This window comes from Cheilinus undulatus, linkage group 15, assembly GCF_018320785.1.
Source record: "Cheilinus undulatus linkage group 15, ASM1832078v1, whole genome shotgun sequence".
Classification (NCBI taxonomy): domain Eukaryota; kingdom Metazoa; phylum Chordata; class Actinopteri; order Labriformes; family Labridae; genus Cheilinus; species Cheilinus undulatus.
In genome coordinates, this window is record NC_054879.1 from 47,788,880 (window position 1) to 47,807,223 (window position 18,344).

The 18,344-nt window shown below is 42.3% G+C and overlaps 1 protein-coding gene across 1 annotated transcript in view; it reads left to right on the forward strand.

The window, feature by feature from the left end:
• Positions 1-220: 220 nt before the first annotated feature.
• The window catches only part of LOC121522486 (matrix-remodeling-associated protein 5-like), a 32,617-nt gene continuing 14,493 nt past the window's right edge, over positions 221-18,344 (forward strand). Inside the window, exons 1-6 of the mRNA XM_041806932.1 lie at positions 221-882; positions 1,440-1,657; positions 4,833-4,962; positions 8,707-8,948; positions 10,518-10,669; positions 11,301-14,638. Of these exons, the coding sequence (XP_041662866.1) occupies positions 1,470-1,657; positions 4,833-4,962; positions 8,707-8,948; positions 10,518-10,669; positions 11,301-14,638 (4,050 nt within the window). The 5' untranslated portion in view covers positions 221-882; positions 1,440-1,469. The remainder of the gene's footprint in view (positions 883-1,439; positions 1,658-4,832; positions 4,963-8,706; positions 8,949-10,517; positions 10,670-11,300; positions 14,639-18,344) is intronic.

Sequence of the window (18,344 nt, forward strand, 5' to 3'; positions counted from 1 at the left end):
TACTGGCTAATTAGTTCACTTCTGTCCTGACAGATGCAGATCAGTCTGCAGCCAGAAAACCTCTCCAGAAGTTTAAGTTTTTAAAAAACAAACATTCAGGCAGAACTTGACTTTGATTATTACTGGTAGAATATGAACGTTTAGAGTCTTAGTGGCAGATAACGTAACAGTAGAAACACATAGGGTCAGTCTAAAGCTTTTATTGGGTTAATTCATTGTTGATAAATGTAGTGACTCTGGGGAGGAGGGGCTGGTCTGATGGACTCTGACGTCATTGCTCCTCCACATGTGAAATACAGTAAAGCAGCCCCTGGCTATAACCCTTCACCTGACTTTTTCACAGTGTAGATGGAAACAGAGTAAGATGTTTGCATGAAAGCTGATACACAGGTGTAAAAGCCCCCCCCCCCCGCTCTGGAAGGAGGTCTATCTTGTACCTCTGCGTCTCCAGAAAGCCCCTCCTTGGACAAACCCCTCAGCCTGAGCGTCACACAAAGTTCACTTCGGTGCAGTCCCCTTTCCCTGAGCTCCAACACACACACATCCCCTGTCATCCACACACACACATCCACTACAGTCGTTTGCAAATCGCGCGCCTGCTGCTACTTTTCTGTCCAGAGACGCACGAGAGGACCTGTTGGATGCTCGAGCCCCTCTGTCCGGACTGTCTCCACCGTCTCTGTCCTCAGGACCAAACTCCTGCTACAACTTTGTTCCTGGGATTTTTCTCTGACTTCTACAAACTCGGAGTTCATGTCTGAATAAACTGCTTCACTACGTCTCCCATAGTCGAACCGTGCAGTTGGACTAAAATCAGCATTTCACGGTTAGAATGAATGATTCCGTGAAATAACGGACTCCTCCGGACCAGAAGGATTTCAGGTATGATCTGATCATCGTGACTGTGCATTACGGTAATCCCGTCCTGCCTCGGTGCTTCTCCACTTTTCTGTCTGCTCCAGTATCCAGGTAGCTCCACAGTTGGTTGGATGGGTTTGGATGGTTTTAAAGCGTTTGTGCGCTCGTGCCAGATGAGATAAGACAGAAAGAGGGAGTGTGTGTGTGTGTGTGTGTGTTCTAAATAAGGTCTCCTCTTTCTGATTGAATCTTTGTGCGCCTTTTTGACATGAACCTTGATTTATGTGACGTATAAAATATCTGTCATTCAACCAAATGGGCAAACGCATGCGCAAACGTGTATTTTCTTAGAGACAGGTGCTAGTCTGAGTGGGTCTAAGGATAGTGAGGATCCTGTAGTCCAGACAGAAAATCCCCTGGAGTCAGCTGTATGATTCTGGGCTGTATGATTAAAACTGACTTGACGCGTGCGCGCGCGCGCGCGTCCGTGTGTGAGACAGACAGAGAGTGTACATTTTTGGACACATCACCGCAGGGCTGCTCACTGCTCCCTCTCAGTCCTGACCTCTCCTCCTCTGCAGAGATAGTCCCAGCGTCTCCTCTGACTGAAGATGTGTCGGAGTGTGTGTGTGCCGGCGGCTCTGCTCACACTCCTGCTGCTGACACTCGCGGTGCCCGAGGCCCAGACCTGCCCCAGGAGCTGTAACTGCTACCAGGCCAGTGAAGTCCACTGCACCTTCCGGTCCCTGTTCGCTATTCCACCTGGACTTCCGGCGCACACTCGACGCATAAACCTGGGGTGAGGTCCTGCAGGTCACACTCAGAGCTGTCCAGAAGTCTCTTAGATACCAGGCATTTAAAACGACGCAGTCATTAACGCAGGGGTGTCAAACTCAAGGCTCGGGGGCCAAATCCGGCTCGTGGTACAGTTACAGCCGGCCCACCAGATCCTATCATATCTAAACGGGTCCACTGGTCTGAGGTCTGCAGATCTCCAGTTTAAAAATGAAAACTTCACCATGAGGATTTCAAATGTCCTTGTCAGGCTGTAAAAATGAGAAAAAGCTCAAATATGAAAGTCAGGAACGTGGGAAAATACATTTCTGTTTTCATTTCATGTTCTTAACTCTGCCTCTCACGGTTACCACGCAGTCATGGTTTTAACTTATTTCATGTTGACCTTTTCAGCTCACAATTTTGACTTTTATCTTCTGTTTGACCTTTTAGATCCTCAGTTTTAAATTTTTAAGTAACATTTTGATCTTTTGAATTTGTGATTTTTATTTTTTCTCATGTTTGACCTTTTTAGCTCCCTAATTTGATTTTTATCTCGTAATTTGACCTTTTAGATCCTCAGTTTTAAATTTGAAGTAATATTTTGACCTTTAAGACTCTTTTTTTTTCACACTTTGACAGTTTAAACCAGTGATTATGAATTTTATCTCATATTTTGACCTTTAAAACTCATGATTTTAAATATTTATCTCCTATATTTGCATTTTAAAAACATTTTTTTTAACTTAACCATGAGGATTTAAAATTTCCTTGTCAGGCTGTAAAAATGAGAAAAAGTTAAAGTAATAAAAGTCAGGAACGTGGGAAAATACATTTATATTTTCATTTCATGTTCTTAATTCTGCATCTCACAGTTATGATGCAAAGTTATGTTTTTTAACTTTTTTTTATGTTGACCTTTTCAGTTCACAATTTTGACTTTATCTTGTTTTTTTTAAACTTTAAGATCCTCAATTTCAAATTTTGAAGTAATATTTTGACCTTTTGAACCTGTCATACTTAATTTTTCTCACGTTTTGACCTTTTAGCTCCCTAATGTGACTTTTATCTTGTTTTTAGCTTTTAGATCCTCAATTTTAAATTTGAAAAAATATTTTGAATTTAAGACTCAATTTTTTTTCTGGCGCTTTGACAGTTTAAACCAGTGATCATGAATACTATATCATATTTTGACCGTTAAAACTCATGATTTTAATTTTTTTTTTTCTATATTTGCATTTTAAAAACATTATTTTGACTTTAATGCCATGTTTTAAGATTTTGAGCTAATAAGTTTGAATTTTTATTTCAGGTTTTAAGTCTTTAAACTTAACATTTTGACTTTTTTCAATCTCAAAATCATTTATCATCAGTGCTAAGGGTTTTTTTTCCACCCATAATGCATTGCTGGTGAGAAGTTACCAGTTAATGGTTTTATAATGTATAAACATTTACCATAATTAAGTTATTATCAGGCTATCAGTCCTCCCATAAGCCTCCCAGGTTTTCAACCTCACCTGCACAAATTTCTAAACTTCCTCTCTATCAAGAGAGATATGTACATGTTTCTTTTTCTACATTTTATATGTGCAAATAAATAAATAAAAAATAATAAAAATTAAAAATAAAAAAATGGTTCAATGTTGGCCCGGTTTGGCCCTCAGGTTGGAACCAAATTCAGAATTGGGCCCCTGCTGTGACTGAGTTTGACATCCCTGCATTAAAGTGATGATAGCATCAAAGTCCAAAAAAAAAAAAAAAAAAAAAACAACAGAAGAGGAATAAATCCTTCAGGACTTGCAGGAAAGCTCATGCTGCTGCATTTACTCCACAGAAACATGAACAGTGTTCCTAGTTAGAACGTGTGCAGAGGTATGCAGCTTTTTTGATCATTGCAAACTAAAAAGTCCTCAGTGTTTGGCATTTATAACTTCTATTTTATATTTGACAGTATCAATGATGTTTGATTATTGCAAGTTCAATCCTACATTTTGGGGTCGCTTTCCCACCAGGGCTCTTTGGTCCACTTTTAATGAACTCTGGTGCGTTCCCCTGGATAGTCCAGTTTGTTTGGAGTGGTGTGAAAGCTCCTTCAAACTCTGGTGTGGACCAATCAAGTGAACCCTGGTCCTTTAAAAAGGGGGTCTCAGTTAACTGCCAGACTAATCCTGGTGTGGCTCGTTTGAGGTCTGAGAGCAAAGCAGAGAAACCTGTGAACCAACGCGGCATCAGTGACAATGATTTATGTACATTTACGGTGCATTCACAAAGTACTAAGACCCCTCCACGTCTTTCTATGTCCTGCAGCCTGACACTTATTTGATTTTAGATTTTTTTTGCAAATGTTTTAAAAATCAGAAACTGAAATTCTGACCCTTTGGAAGACTCTGGAACTGTAGCTCAGGTTCCTCCATGTCTCTGGTCTCTGCTGAGATGTTTCTACACCTTGACTGGAGTCCACCTGTGCTAAATTAACCTGATTGGACATGATTCTAAAGCCCCGCCCCTCTCTATAGAAGGCCTCACAGCTGACAATGATTTCAGAGCAGAAAGCAAGGGTCAAAGGTCAAAAGTGCTGCAGAGACAGGATTGTTGACAGGCACAGATCTGGGGAAGACTACAGAAACATTTCTGCTGCTATGAAGGTTCCAGAGAAAACAGTGGCCTCCAGAATTCTCACATGAAGAAGTCTGGACTAACCAGGACTCTTCTAGACCTGGTCCCCATCAGGGGAGAAGGACCTTAGTGAGAGAGGAGACCAAAAACCTAATGGTCCCTCTGACTGAGCTCCAGAGATCCTGGAGGAGATGGGACAAAGTTCTAGAAGGACAGCCATCACTGCAGCCTCCACTGATCCGGGCTTAGTGGAGGAGAGGAGAGATGGAGAGTTTTTACTCCAGTGTTTTGCAAAGGGTCTGATACATATGTCAGCTTCCATATAAAAGGTGCCTATTGGTTGTGTAGAACTAGTACCTTTATTGCCATGGTAACACATCAGGTATCCATACTATCTGACTCTGACTAGTGTCTTTAATATTTGGGTGTAGTAACAATCTTATTAGTGCAACGTTAGGTTTTCTCTGACCCCTGTAACGGCTTTATTAATAAGGTGCCAAACTAAAGTGAATTATGACCTTGGATCCATTCAATCTAATGCTTTAACGAGGTCTGAGGTGGCTGATACTGTTTCTTCCCTGCAGGTTCAACAGCATCAGCGGGATCCATGAAACTTCTCTGACGGGGTTAAAGAAAGTGGAACTTCTGATGCTGCATAGCAACAACATCCAGCACCTTCCAGACGCAGCGTTCAGGGATCTGAAATCATTGCAGGTAAACGAGGAAGAGCAACAAGAAAGTCTGCAGAGATAGGGAAAAGGGTGATCTAATTTAAAGACATACTGGTGAACGGTGGGAGAGTAAGTCATCACGTTTACTCAGGTTACTGTCATCGAGTAGTTTTTAAATCAGTCCTATTACTGCAGGAAGTTTTAACCAGACCAACTGTGGAGAAGGACTCCACATCACATCCAGAAACAGCAACTCTGGAGTGTTCACATCACGTTTAGACCAACATGTCTGTGTGGATTTTAAAGTGTAATTGTAATTCTAGTCTGAGTGAAAGGGTCTTCATGGTTGGAGTCATCCACCAGTGTTGGTTCAGCTGGCTAAGAGTATTTAGATGGTTGTATCTGTGTGTAGGTGTGTGTGACTGATGTTTGCCTGCTCTGCACCATGAGTGAAGTTATCCACTGAGTTAGAGTTCCTGCCTGTGAGTTTTGGTGCTCCTAAAGAATGCCTGGTGCATCAGTGTGCACGGCTGTGCTGTGAGGCTGACTTTGCTCCGTTATTGTCAAAGGAGACCCACCTGACCACATTCTCCAGAGTTCCTGCAGCAGACAGAAGTGGTTCTCAACCTTTTCAGCCCGTAACCCCCAGAACACAGGTGCCAGAGTCCGGGGACCCCCACTGTACTTGAAGGTGGCTGAACAGCCATGAACATTCAAGAATAGTCATGTGGAGACAAGACTGCCCAAAAGGAGTTATAAAGGGGGAGGTTTCTGGGACCCAGCCAAACTGGGGGCCCATGGAGGTCAGCAAAACCATGGTCCATAGTAAAGTTAAGCTGTGATAACCATATTTTATATTTAACCTGAATAATAACCACTCTTATCAACAAACAAATATCTTTATTTATTCATTTAGCCTTCTTTAGATGGGAAAAACTTTTGTTAAAAGCAACATTTAAATGGCTTAAAAATGGCTAACATTTGTTCACGATGGCAAAAAAATTGTGAAAAGGTGTAGAAATTGGGTTTTTAAAGAACATAAGTGGGTTAAAAGTGGAAAAAAAATGACCAAAAAAATGGGTTAAAGTGGCAAAAAGTGGTAAAAGGTAATTAAAAAGTGGCTGGAATGGCTATAAAGTGCAAAAAAAATGGCGGCAATTAAGTGGAGTGAGATGAAAAATTGATATAAAAAGGCAAAAATGGGTTAACTGTGGTTACAGTGGGCAAAAGGATTGAAGAAATTTGTTGATAGAGACGATAATGGGTGAACAGAGGAAACAACAGGCAGAAAGTGGCAAGAATTGGTTTAGAAGAGGCAAAAACAGGCAGAAAAGTGATGGAAAGGGTTTCAAATTGCTTAAAATGGGTTTTAAGTGGAAAAAATGAGCTAAAATTGGTTTTAAAAAGTGGTGAAAAAGGGTAAACATTTGGTAAAAGTGGTGTAAAAAGGCAACAGCATAATTTAAAAAATATATTTTGTTTTTTTAAGGCATCTGGTGACCCCCTCTCAGCGTCTCGCGACCCCAAAGGGGGTCCCGACTCCAAGGTTGAGAAACACTGGCATAAAGTAAAATATTTTAAAGTGCAGTTTAACCATGTGTAGTGTGGATCGAGACACTTTTAAAGTGTGAAGCTTAACTATAGCAGCTACTCAGTACTTTAAATTTAAATCAAATACTTTAAACCAGTGTTCCTCAACCAGAGAGCCAAACTGTTGAAAAACACCTTTGCAAGAGCCACAATCTAAGTGGTGAAAAGTGGCAAAACAGCTTAAAATAGCAATAAAGATAAGTTAAAGGGGGCAAAAATGGTCCAAAAGTGGCAAAAAAAATGAGAGAAAAGTGACTAAAATGGGCAAAAAGCAGTCAAGAGTGGCAAAACAGGGCAAATTAGGAAACACGGCAAAAGGTAGCTTAAATGAGCAAAAAATTGTGAAAAGTGGCAAAAATAGGTCAATTATGTTTGATAATTAAAGCCTTCTGTATAAATCTGGGAAACAAACTGATCAGTGTGATTAACTTCTGAGGTCAATGTTTCCTTTTTTAAGGTTTTCTGGGGAAAAATATTTCAAATGAAGACATAAAAGAGCCACAGGTTGAGCATCACAGACTTAAACTCTTACTAGTGTAGAATTACAGCCCAGTACTTTTATTTTTATTCCTGCAGATCTCAACCAAAAGAACTTTAATTTCACTTTAGTATAACTGGATTATTTCTTCCACCTCTGCTGGTGAATTATTTCTGTGCTGGTTTCATGGCAAATGTTTGAGAATGCAACAGAAGCCTCTGCTTCTTCATGATTTACTGATTATGATTTTCAACAGCAGCTCTCAACTGGTGGGTTGGGACCCAAAAGCGGGTCGCGGTGCTCTTTTTTTGGGTCATGAATGTGTTTCCAGAAACAGAAATTACACCAGAAACGTCTTTAAAACACACGTTTGTCCTTTAGGTTTAATCTGTTACAGTGATCAAACTGGTCTCTGGATTCTGGTCTCAGTTTCTTGTTGAGGACTTGATAGTGGGTCCTGAGCTCCGACCAGTCCAGAATCACTGATTTATGGACCCACAGTAGACGGTGGTGCGTTGCATGAGAGCTGTCCTAAACTGTCCTTCTGCAGGAGAAGAAGCGTTCATGCTGTATTAGAAAGTCTTGTGTTGATTATTGGGGGCATAAACAATGCTTTCCTCACATATGTAGCCCTTTTCTGTTATGGAGATGAATGTTTTTCCAGGACACAGATGTTAAAACCAAAACTCCAAACCCCCCTCTGGCTTCATGCAGGGAGTCGGTGCACGTCTTCAGAGGCTTGGCTGCAGAAGTTGTCTGACTAGTATTTGAAAGTCTTCCTAACTTTGAGTGATAAACATGCTTAAACTCTGTGACAGAGCATATTTCACTTCTTCAAATGAGTTATGAAGGATTATAAAGACATATATCATTTGTCAGGAGGGTTTGGTACGATAAAGAGAGGATGCTAGTTTGATAAATGTGCCCTAATCCTGCAGACATTCTGCTAATAGCTAATGGATTCATAAAAGGAGAAGCTGTGCATTTGATCCGTGAAACCAGTATTTAAATAATGATTACAGTGTTGGAGATTGTGTTCACATTCTTCTAATTTCTACGGCTAATATTTTATTTATGAGCCACGGCTCAGTGACAGGAAACACACTGGACAGTTTAGCAGCAACCTTAGGGCAGAGTCAGTGCTCCGTGGGGAAGTCATATTACTCAACCAGCAATTGTTCCCTTCATCTCCCGGGCAGATGCTGATATATTTGCCATTGTGTGATAATATGAAGCATATTTCCATGTGCTGACATCTTCACGTGCTAGATCTGTCAGCAGCTGGAGCCCTTCCAGTTAAGAAGCCTCCCTGGAGAGCAGATTTATCATAATCCTTGAAGAATCACAGCCCTAAAAGCTGGTTTTCATGGTGTGCCTTCTAAACTTTAGAGTTTTCTGCTGATGATAAAGGGCTAAAATTTATATTTGGAGAGTTGAAGACCCTAAGTGGCAGAATATCCTCTCATTTATCCCTGCTTTGACCCAGTAAACTCCAGGCTGGATAGATCGCCTGAATATGCACTCTGGGCTATTTCCTGAGTTTCACTTTTCAAATGTAGCTCTGAGCCATTCTGCTCACAAAGAATTTCCATTTCCTCTCTTATCATTTGTCATGAATTAAATTCACAGACATACGATCATAGCAGGCATTCTTCATCAGCCTGTTTTTGGATCTCTCCTCTAATCCGCCTCCTCTTCCCCCTCCGCTCCATTCCTCAGATACTAAAGCTTAGCTACAACAAGCTGAGAGAGATCTCTTCATCGCTGACCTTCTCTGGCCTGACCTCACTCCTGCGCCTGTACTTGGATCACAACCTCCTCCAGCACATCCACCCCCGGGTCCTGCTCCAGCTGCCTAGCCTGAGGCTGCTCCGTCTGCAGGGGAACAGGCTGCATCAGCTGCACCCACACACACTGTGCACGCTCTCTCTGCTGAATACTTATTACTTCTCTACTCTCAGGTGAGTGCCAGCACTTACAGCACTTCATGTATTATTTATGGCTCAGGAGGTTACACTTTCAGTGTTTATGCTGAACATTTAGCAGATATAGTCCTGATGGAAGAAGTCTGGTGCACCGCTATTGAACTCAAATCCACCTTTAAAAAGGCAATAGAAGATTATACCTGAAGCATCTGCTGGAAGATACTCAGCACTAGAACTACGAGTTTCTTATCCTTGCTTTAACCTCCTGAGACCTGAGCTTTAGTTTTGGAAGAATTTTTAGTTTCTCCCATTTATTTGGGATGAATAGGATCTGATAGTTTAAAACATCAGCCTGGTCTTTGAACAGGAATTTTCCTTTCCAAAATCCACACAAATTCCCCAAAATAACAAGGAAGTTACCTAAAGTTTCTGTTGAAATTCTCAACCCTTTAAAGCCAGTTGTATCATATTTGATCCGTATTTTTTTTATACCTCTATCTAATCAAAATGATTAACAGTTTCCTAAAAAACTTCTGTATACAATCATATAAATGATAAAAATGCCCTCCAGTGGATTATCAGTTTCAAACAATTCCTAATCTATCAAATGTGGCACAAAAAATGTATTTGTGAAATTGTATGGCCTTATTTCTTTTTCTCGATTTCAGTTAAATAAAAATCTAATTTCCATATTTCCATAAGCAGCACAAAAGTGGAAAAAAGCAGAGGTAAAATGGACAAGTCGCATAAAAATTGTAAAAACTGGTAAAAAAAAAAGTGACAAAAAAAGGAAAAAAGTGGCAAAAAGGTAGTAAAGAAGTGGCACAAATGGATGAAAACTGGCAAAAATATGACACAAGAGGTGAGAAAGTGGCAGATATGGGCAAAAAATTGGTCAAATTGAGCAAAAAAGAGTCAAAACTGGGTTAAAAGTTGTTAAATGGGTTATAAAGTAGCAGGAACGTGTCTGATGCAGGTAGATCTAGGTTTCTAAACAGGCACAAAAAATAGTGCTATGCTTCCTGCTTAAGGTCTTATAAAAGTAGCAAAAAAGGGCAAAAAGCAGCAACTATGGACAAAAAGGGGCAAAAATGCACCAGAAATAGCCAATAACTGGCAAAAAAGTGAGAAATGTGCCAATAAGGCAGCATAAAAAGGAAAAATTGCAAAAAGTGGAAACAAAAAGGCAAAAATTGCCAAAAAACTGGCAAAATGGTTGGAAAATGTGTTGAAACAGGTTAGAAAGTCACAGGAATAAACCATTTTATCTTCACATGACACATACATGGTAGGTCTGAAAAATGGAAGGCTGATAAAGTTTCAGAAACGGATGTGAGGTACCACCTCAACAGCACCATACTTCCTGCTTGAGGCAGCATAAAAGTGGAAAAAATCAGCAAAAATCAGGCAATATGGACAAAAAGGGGCAACAAAAGTGACAAAAATAGCAAATAACTTGGAACAAAATGGCAGAAATTGGTGCAAAGTGTCTAAAAAAATGTTTAAAAAAAGGCCAAAAAGTGCAAAAGTTCTCTCATCCATTTGTCCATGACTGTGGTTCATCCTGAGCCGTCCCTCATCCCGGTCTTTCCTCTCTTCCTGCAGACATGTAGACCTGTCCAACAACACTCTGACCTCTCTGCCCAGGGACATGTTAGCCACAGCGCCTCTGCTGGAGACGCTGGTATTGCAGGACAATCCGTGGAGCTGTGACTGTGGGATGAACTGGTTTCTCTCGTGGAGTCTGGCTCATCCAGGTGGAGATTTTTGTGTTCCTCTGTGTTTGACATTTGAGCCTTTGAGCAGGGTTAAGTCAGTGTGGTTGAGGGACTAACAGAGAGGAAAAGAAGCATAAAGGAGAGGGAAAAGGGTTAAGGGAAAAAAATATGATTTGAGTCTATAAACAACGGAAGTACAGTAAAATAATAAATCAGACCCAGACAGGTGTTCCCTTTATCTCGCTACCTCAGACATCTCTCCACCTGCTCTTCATCACTCTCCTCCCTTTTTTCTGTATCTCCTCCCGTCAGTCTTGACGCCGTTATTGAGATGTGCAAGATGAAGGCTAGACCGGAAAATGTGTCTCATTGATATGCCAGACTTAACCTGCCGTGACTAATCCATGTTGACAGCACTGATGTGTGCAGGCAGATGAAATACAGGCTAATGATTGGTGTGTTTGAATAAAGCCATGCAGATTTCTGATTTATGGGAAGATGAAGCGACCATACCAAATCAGCAGGAGATATTAAGGGTAATGAATGCTTAAGTACAGCTGGCATGACTAATATACGACAGTGCTAATAGCTGAAATGTGCGCTAATATGCTTGCATGGATGCTATTATGTCACATGCTTCTTAAACAAATCTTTCCCTCTCTTCCAACAGGACTCATGAAATGTCCTGGTGGGCCTCAGTGTCCAATCTGTGCTTCACCAAAATCCCTACAAGGGCAGGGGATGTTCGATCAGATTGATCTAACATGCAGCTCGCCTGTTATCCCCTCCCCTGGAAGAGAAACACCACCGGAAACAGAACTCAGTGAAATCCAGTCTAGGGAATCCTTCAGAGAGCCTTTAGGCGCTGCGACTTTGGGTCTATCTGACCAGCAAGGGAACAGCGTTGATCTGAGCTGCAACATCACTCACTCCTTCGATTCCCAGGATATTACTCCTCCCCCAGATCTCTCCCCGTCTTCCTCTTCTCCTCTCCCTCTTGCCATGTCGCTCTCTTTGGATTGCCCCGTGGAAAGAGAGAGCTACGAGCAGCTCTGGAGGATTCTAGCTTACTACAGCGAAACAGCCGTTCGCCTGGAGAGGGAGATCATGCTGGGTAAAGCTCCGGCGCTGGCCTACCGCTACAGGCAGACAGCAGAGACAGACGGTTATTATCACACCGGGGTCAGAGCTTCTGTTAAAGCCAAGCCGCAGTGGCTGCTGCAGCCGGCGATTAGCATTCAGCTAAACAGAGCGCAGTCGAATGGGATCAAAGTTCAACTCGTATACTCAACGAGAGTTTCTGCCCACCCCGACCCCATTTCTCAATCCTCATCATCCTCCCCTGCGTATCATCCATGGTCGCTGATTTCAACCAATCAGACCGCCACAGCTATGGCAGCGGTAGCAGGGAGTAAAGTGGAGCTAGCGTGCCCTGTTTTGAGTTCTGGTAACCAGAAAGTAGAGTGGATTCTCCCTGATGGATCCAAGCTCATCTCCCCTTCTAACGACCTTGACGGTCGGTTTTTAGCATCTTCTTCAGGCTTGCTGATCGAGAAAGTCAAGCTTTCAGATGCTGGGGTCTACTACTGTGTAGCACGGGCAGGCTTGGATGTAGACGTGCTCCCGTTGCGCCTTGCTGTTGAGGACTCTTCGGTTCCACCGTCAGGAGAGCACGTCGGATCTACTGTCAAAGGAGCTGTTGGGGAGCCTGCTAGTCTCTCTTGCACGGTCTCTGGTTCCCCAGAACCTTATGTGAGTTGGCTGTTACCAGATGGAAACATAATCCGACACGGATTAGCTGTGTCTGGTGGGATCACGATACTCCCAAATGGTAGCCTCTCTTTGCTGAACCCTTTTCAGAGAGACGCCGGACACTATCGCTGCATCGCAGTCAACCAATATGGAAGTGACTCTCTGTCCATGCAGCTGGAGTTAAAATCAAGACACCCCCCTTCACTCAGGATGCCATTCCCCAGAGGGCCGCAGTCAGCTGCTGGTAGGTCAACCAGGATACGAGCGCCATTGCAACGTCAAGACATAGAAGGATCAGGGGGTGAAGAGGAAGAAGGAGAGAGGACTTTTGTTAGCAACAGAAGGCGTCCAAGGCCGTTCCAACCTCCAACTAACAGACGTTACCCGGTTGGGCAACCCAGAGGGCGTGGGCCTACAAGGGACGTCCCGTTGAGAAGAGGGGGAAGGCCCGTGACATCCACTGAGCAGAGGAGAAACCGCTTTGAAAACAGACACCGGGTTACCACAAACAAGCAAAGACTAGATCCACAGAAATGGGCCGACCTCTTGGCAAAGATACGACAGAAGACGGCTCAAACTAATACCAGCCAGAGCATCACAGAAGGAGCAGAGGGAGGACGCAACGGTGGAGAGACAGACAGGCGGGAGGGAGATGATGACGGGAATAAAGGTAGAGCTGAGGGTGAAGAAACTGAAGGGTCGTCTGTCGATGATGGGGATCCTAAACAAGAAGGACTACAGTCCATTCCCCCTGTTTATACTGAAACAAACACAGAGGTGACGAAAGCGACAGAGAGTCAAACAGACACGGAGAATGAGACAGAGAGACACACAGAGAGGACGGCTCAACCAACAGAGACAGCGACAAACCCAACACAGCAAGAAGAAGTCACGTCTAAGCCAACCCCAGGAAGAAATGAAATTCTCACAGAAACAAGCGAGAGAAACCAGCAAGAAGAAACCCCAAATCTTCCTCGAAACCGGCAGATTCCCCAGCAGGGCCTCCTCCCTAATTCGGAGCCAAACTCGCGGCCCCAAAGCCCTTGGAACTCTCGCAGGAGGATCGGACAGCGAAGACGAATCATCAACAGACAGAGGGGCCGACCTTTGAGTCCATCCCAACCTCTCCCTGACCCGGCGAACCCAAGGTCACAAACTGACACCCCTCCAGATCAGCTTGATAAGTTGTCATTGGTGTCATCAACCGCGTCTCCAGCTGAGCGTTTTAAGACTCCTCCAATAAATGCTCCGTCTCCTCCTGTTTCTACTCTCGGTGTCTCTGCTTCAGAATCTGACTCCCCCTCAGTGACTCCCCCTCCCTCCTCGACCAGCTCATTATCCCACTCTCACACAAAGGCACATATAGACACGATGACTCACTCAGCCAGCATCCCAGACACCGCTGAGTCCCATCCCATCAGCACAGTGACACCAGCACCCACTCACTCCGACACTTCCACCGTACAGAAACATGTGCTGGACTCGCACGCCATGACACATACAGACACAGAAACGGGCAAACATGTTTATAGACCAGCAGGCGAACACGCCGACGAGCTGGAGAGGACTTCGTTAGGTGAGCCATATGTTCCCCATCCCTTGGACTCGCCCACTCCTTCCTCCGTGTCTCCTCTGACAGTCCCCAGTGCAGTGGCAACTGCCATCACGACTGCAAAAATAACAACTTCAGCTACTCCAGAGAGCACAGGCTCTACTAGCTCTCCTGGAAGCACTCAGAGTAACCCGACAGAGAGCAAGGATGCACTTCCCATGATAGTCACAATTAGTCCAACGACTCAGCGTCCAATCACATCGACTAAAACGCCAACCTCAACTACTACTACTCATTCAACCAGCTCCTCCACAGCGTTTACCACCACTACTACAGCCCCCAGCACTACAGTGTCAGTCAAAGCCGTCCCTACAACTCTGAGACCTACCACCAGTTCCACCACCACCACCACCACCACCACCACTAGCCCTACAGTATCAGCCCAAACCTCTCCCACCACAACCCAAGCAGCTCAGCCCACCACCACTCCTGCTACAACACCAAGAATGACAACCACAAGTGCTGCAGAATCATCCAGAGAGAGGCCAAGCAGCGGCCACCCCAGAGGGAAGCCTGTCTCTGGGGCTCCAAACCAGAGTCGACCCCCCACTGAATGGAAGAACCCTGGAGCTAATTCTATCCCAGATTCACACAGCAGCAGGCCGCTCCGGCCCCCCTCCTCTGTGCTCCCTGTTGTCCCAGGGGTGAGTCCTGATTGATTCAGATCACATTATACTGCTATTTCAAGGATATCGTTACCCAACACCAAAACAAACTGAACCACAAAAGTAAGAATAAAGTTATGACCTCTGTTTGCTCTGATGTAAAAACCTTATCATTCAATGAATTAGTTACCAGGGATGTCAGACTCAATTACAGCAGGGGCCCAATTCTGAATTTAGGTCCAACCTGAGGGCCTAACAGGGTCCACATTTAACCATAAACTGTCACCCTGATTTTCACCAGCAGTGAATTATGGGGGAAAACCTTGGCACTGATAATAAAGGATTTTGAGATTGAAAAAGGCCAAAATGATAAGTTTAAAGGCTGAAAACCTGAGATAAAATTCAAACTTATAAGCTCAAAAGGTTCAAATCATGGCATTTAAAGTTAAAATAATGTTTTTAAGGCAAATATGTGAGATAGAAAGTTGAAATCATGATTCTTAAGAGTCAAAATATGAGATAAATTCAAAATCACCGGTTAAAAACATCAAAGCATGAGAAAAGCATATAAATTGTCAATTTTAAAGGTCAAAATATGACTTAAAATTTAAAATAGAGGATCTAAAAAGTCAAATTATGAGATTAAAGTCGAAGTAAGGGACAAAAAAGATCAAAACGTGAGAAAAAATTGATAATCATGAGTTTTAAAAGTCAAAATATTACTTAACTAGAATGGCCGTCTGAGGCGGCAGACCCACGCCCAAGCAGCACCACCAAACTCACGCTCCCATTGATTACTATGGTGTTCAAAATTCATAGTCTGAGAAAAACCAAATGGGTGTGCGGATCATCACCAAAATCCCTGCAAGTTTGGTGAAGATCCGACTTTCCGTTCTCTAGTTATCCTGTACAAATACAAACAAACAAACAAAGATACAGAACCCTTTACATAACCCCGCCGATTTCATCGGTGTGGGTAAAAAATTGAAATTGAGGATCTTAATGATCTTGAAGAGAACAGAAAACTCCAGCTCTCCTTATCCTCCATGCACCTTGGAAGTTTGTGAAGTTGTGCCAGATTTACCCACTTAGGATCTTAACGGTCCAATTATTGTATATAAAATTTGTATGTAAACTATTTTATGTTCAGAAAGAATGGCTGCGGCTATGTGCCAGTGTTAATGGGATCCCAATAAACAATAAAAAATAAGATGAAAAGTCAAAATAGTGAAAAAAAGGGAGAAGCCACCAGGGCAATCTTCGGGCACACTCGCTGGAGTCAAGGATTTGGGTAAAAAGCCTTAAATGTTTCAGGGCATATTTAATAAAAACAATAAAATCACAAGGAAAGCCGACCGGTTTCGACCGCACAGGGTCTACATCAAGACACTGACACAGGTGAGGTTCATTTAAAGGAATCATGTGATCTGAAGGCTGAATCCACTCCAGCTTGAAGGTACAATGCCAAAGGAATTCTCAGAATGAATATATAACCCCTTATGATTTTTCAGAAAAAAGTTTTTGAAAAATTGTGAATTAAAAATGTCAACATATGAAATAAAAAGTCAAAACCATGACTTTGCATCATAACTGTGAGATGCAGAATTAAGAATATGAAATGAAAACATAAATGTCTTTAACCACATTCCTGACTTTTAATCTAATTATTTCAATTTCTTATTTTTTCTAACTTTTAAGACTTAAATATACTTAGATCATCATGGTTAAGTTTCCTTTTTAATTGGAGGAAGTCTGCAGACCCAAACCAGTGGACCAGTTAGAATAAAAACATGATATGAACACGGGCCGGATGTAACTGTACTACGGGCCGGATTTGGCCCCCAGGCCTTGAGTTTGACACCCCTGGTCTTAAGTATAGGTATGCAGTTCTTATATGGAGTGATTTGTCTTCATTATCAGATTAACTTTTCTCATAGAGCTTCATTACAAACACAGAACAAGCTACACACCCTGAGGCAGCAGCTTAGAAACACACAGTAGATCAGAGAGTAGTCTAATCCACATTCAGACGACCTGATATTCAACCTGAGGGATGTTTCTGACAAGTCTTTGATTTCATGGATTTCCCAGTGAACTAAAGAAGAGATGAAAAACACACACGTTTCATAATCAACAACAATATGCGTTATGAGACTAATCCGCAGGGATTTGAATAAATCGATCCTTAATTAATGAGGATTTCTGTTGGCAGGCCTCTGCAGAGCAGACCTCTGGGTCTAACATTGATTATTCTACAGCAGGGATCACAGGAGTGTAAGAAGAGTGTAATACTACCGTACACCAACGCTAAAGTCTACATACTGATGCCGTTACACCAGAGTGCTCTCATTAAGACGGGGAACTGTTCTGGATCACAGATTTTCCTAGTTATAGACACCAAGTCTGCAATAAAACTTCAATCGTTTTAGTTTATAGTTTGGACAGAATGAAACCTACTTTGAATACAAAAGAAGTCATGAAAAAACATTTTAAATCAAATTGACAAAACTATGTTGTAGTGCTTCTTCCACAATGGGATGCTTTGCACATCTGTTCCTAAGGACTCGTGTGTTGGAGGACAAGGCGTCCGGCAAACAGTTAAAAAAAAACTCCATAAATGAAAATTTTCAGACAATGGATTATGGGTAGTGATGCCCCCTGGCTGCATAGTTCTTCTTCTATCTTTCTGATCATACATCGCAGGAACTCGTCTCCTTCTCTAAAAGTCCACAGTAAAAAAGTCCTGAAGCTGCACGGATTCTTCCTCTGGAGTTTCATCCTTAAATATTTTACATTTTTAAACCAGGCAGAGTTTTTAAAAAAGAGGAAGTGAAGAAGAAAAAACTGGGATAGAGACGGAGGTCGATACGATCCAAAAGGTGTGGGATGAACAATGCAGCCAAATGACATCACTACCCAGAATGCATTGCACAAAAACAGCATCCTATTTGAATCTATCTTTAAAATTTACATGAAGATCTAAATTTACTAGGGATGCACAATTATTGGCAGATAGGTGTTTTAGGCTGGGCCAATAGACCTGTGTAAGTTGAGATCTTTTTCTGTATTCATTCTTATTCTTTAAACTTTTAAGTGTGTTTTAAGAAAAAAAGTTTTTCTTTTTTCATCCTCGAACCTAAAATTGTGTTCAAATGACAGAATTTTTAGTCATTTAAAGCATATCTAAATATCGGTATCGGCTAAAATGAATCTGTAAATATCGTCATATCGGATATCGGCAAAAATGCAATATCGTGCATCCCTAAAATTTACACCTTCACAGATAGATCAATCTGATTTTTAATACTCTATTCATTAAGACCGTTTTTTTTTAATCACATAAAATTCAACTGTTAATCTATTTCACCTTTACTGTTGTTAAGCCTTCAATTGTGATGATCTTTGTCAGATACTCATTGTTCCATTTAGCACTTCTAAGTATTGTTTAATTGGTGGGTCAAAAGTTGACTGGGCTATGCCCAACATTGAGCTCCACCCACATTGGGCTCCGCCCCCATTGCACACTGCATTGAGGGGCTTCTCAACAAATGAGCTTCTAATTGGATCATGGTGAAATGTTGATTCAGTATTTTAGTATGACTTAATTCTGTTTTATTTTATCCACTAGAAGTGTCTGCTGCAGACCTCTAATCATTGGCTGATTTAAACCACGGGGTCAAACTCAAGGCCCGGGGGCCAAATCTGGCCCAGGGAAAGGTTGTATCTGGACCACAAGATCATACGC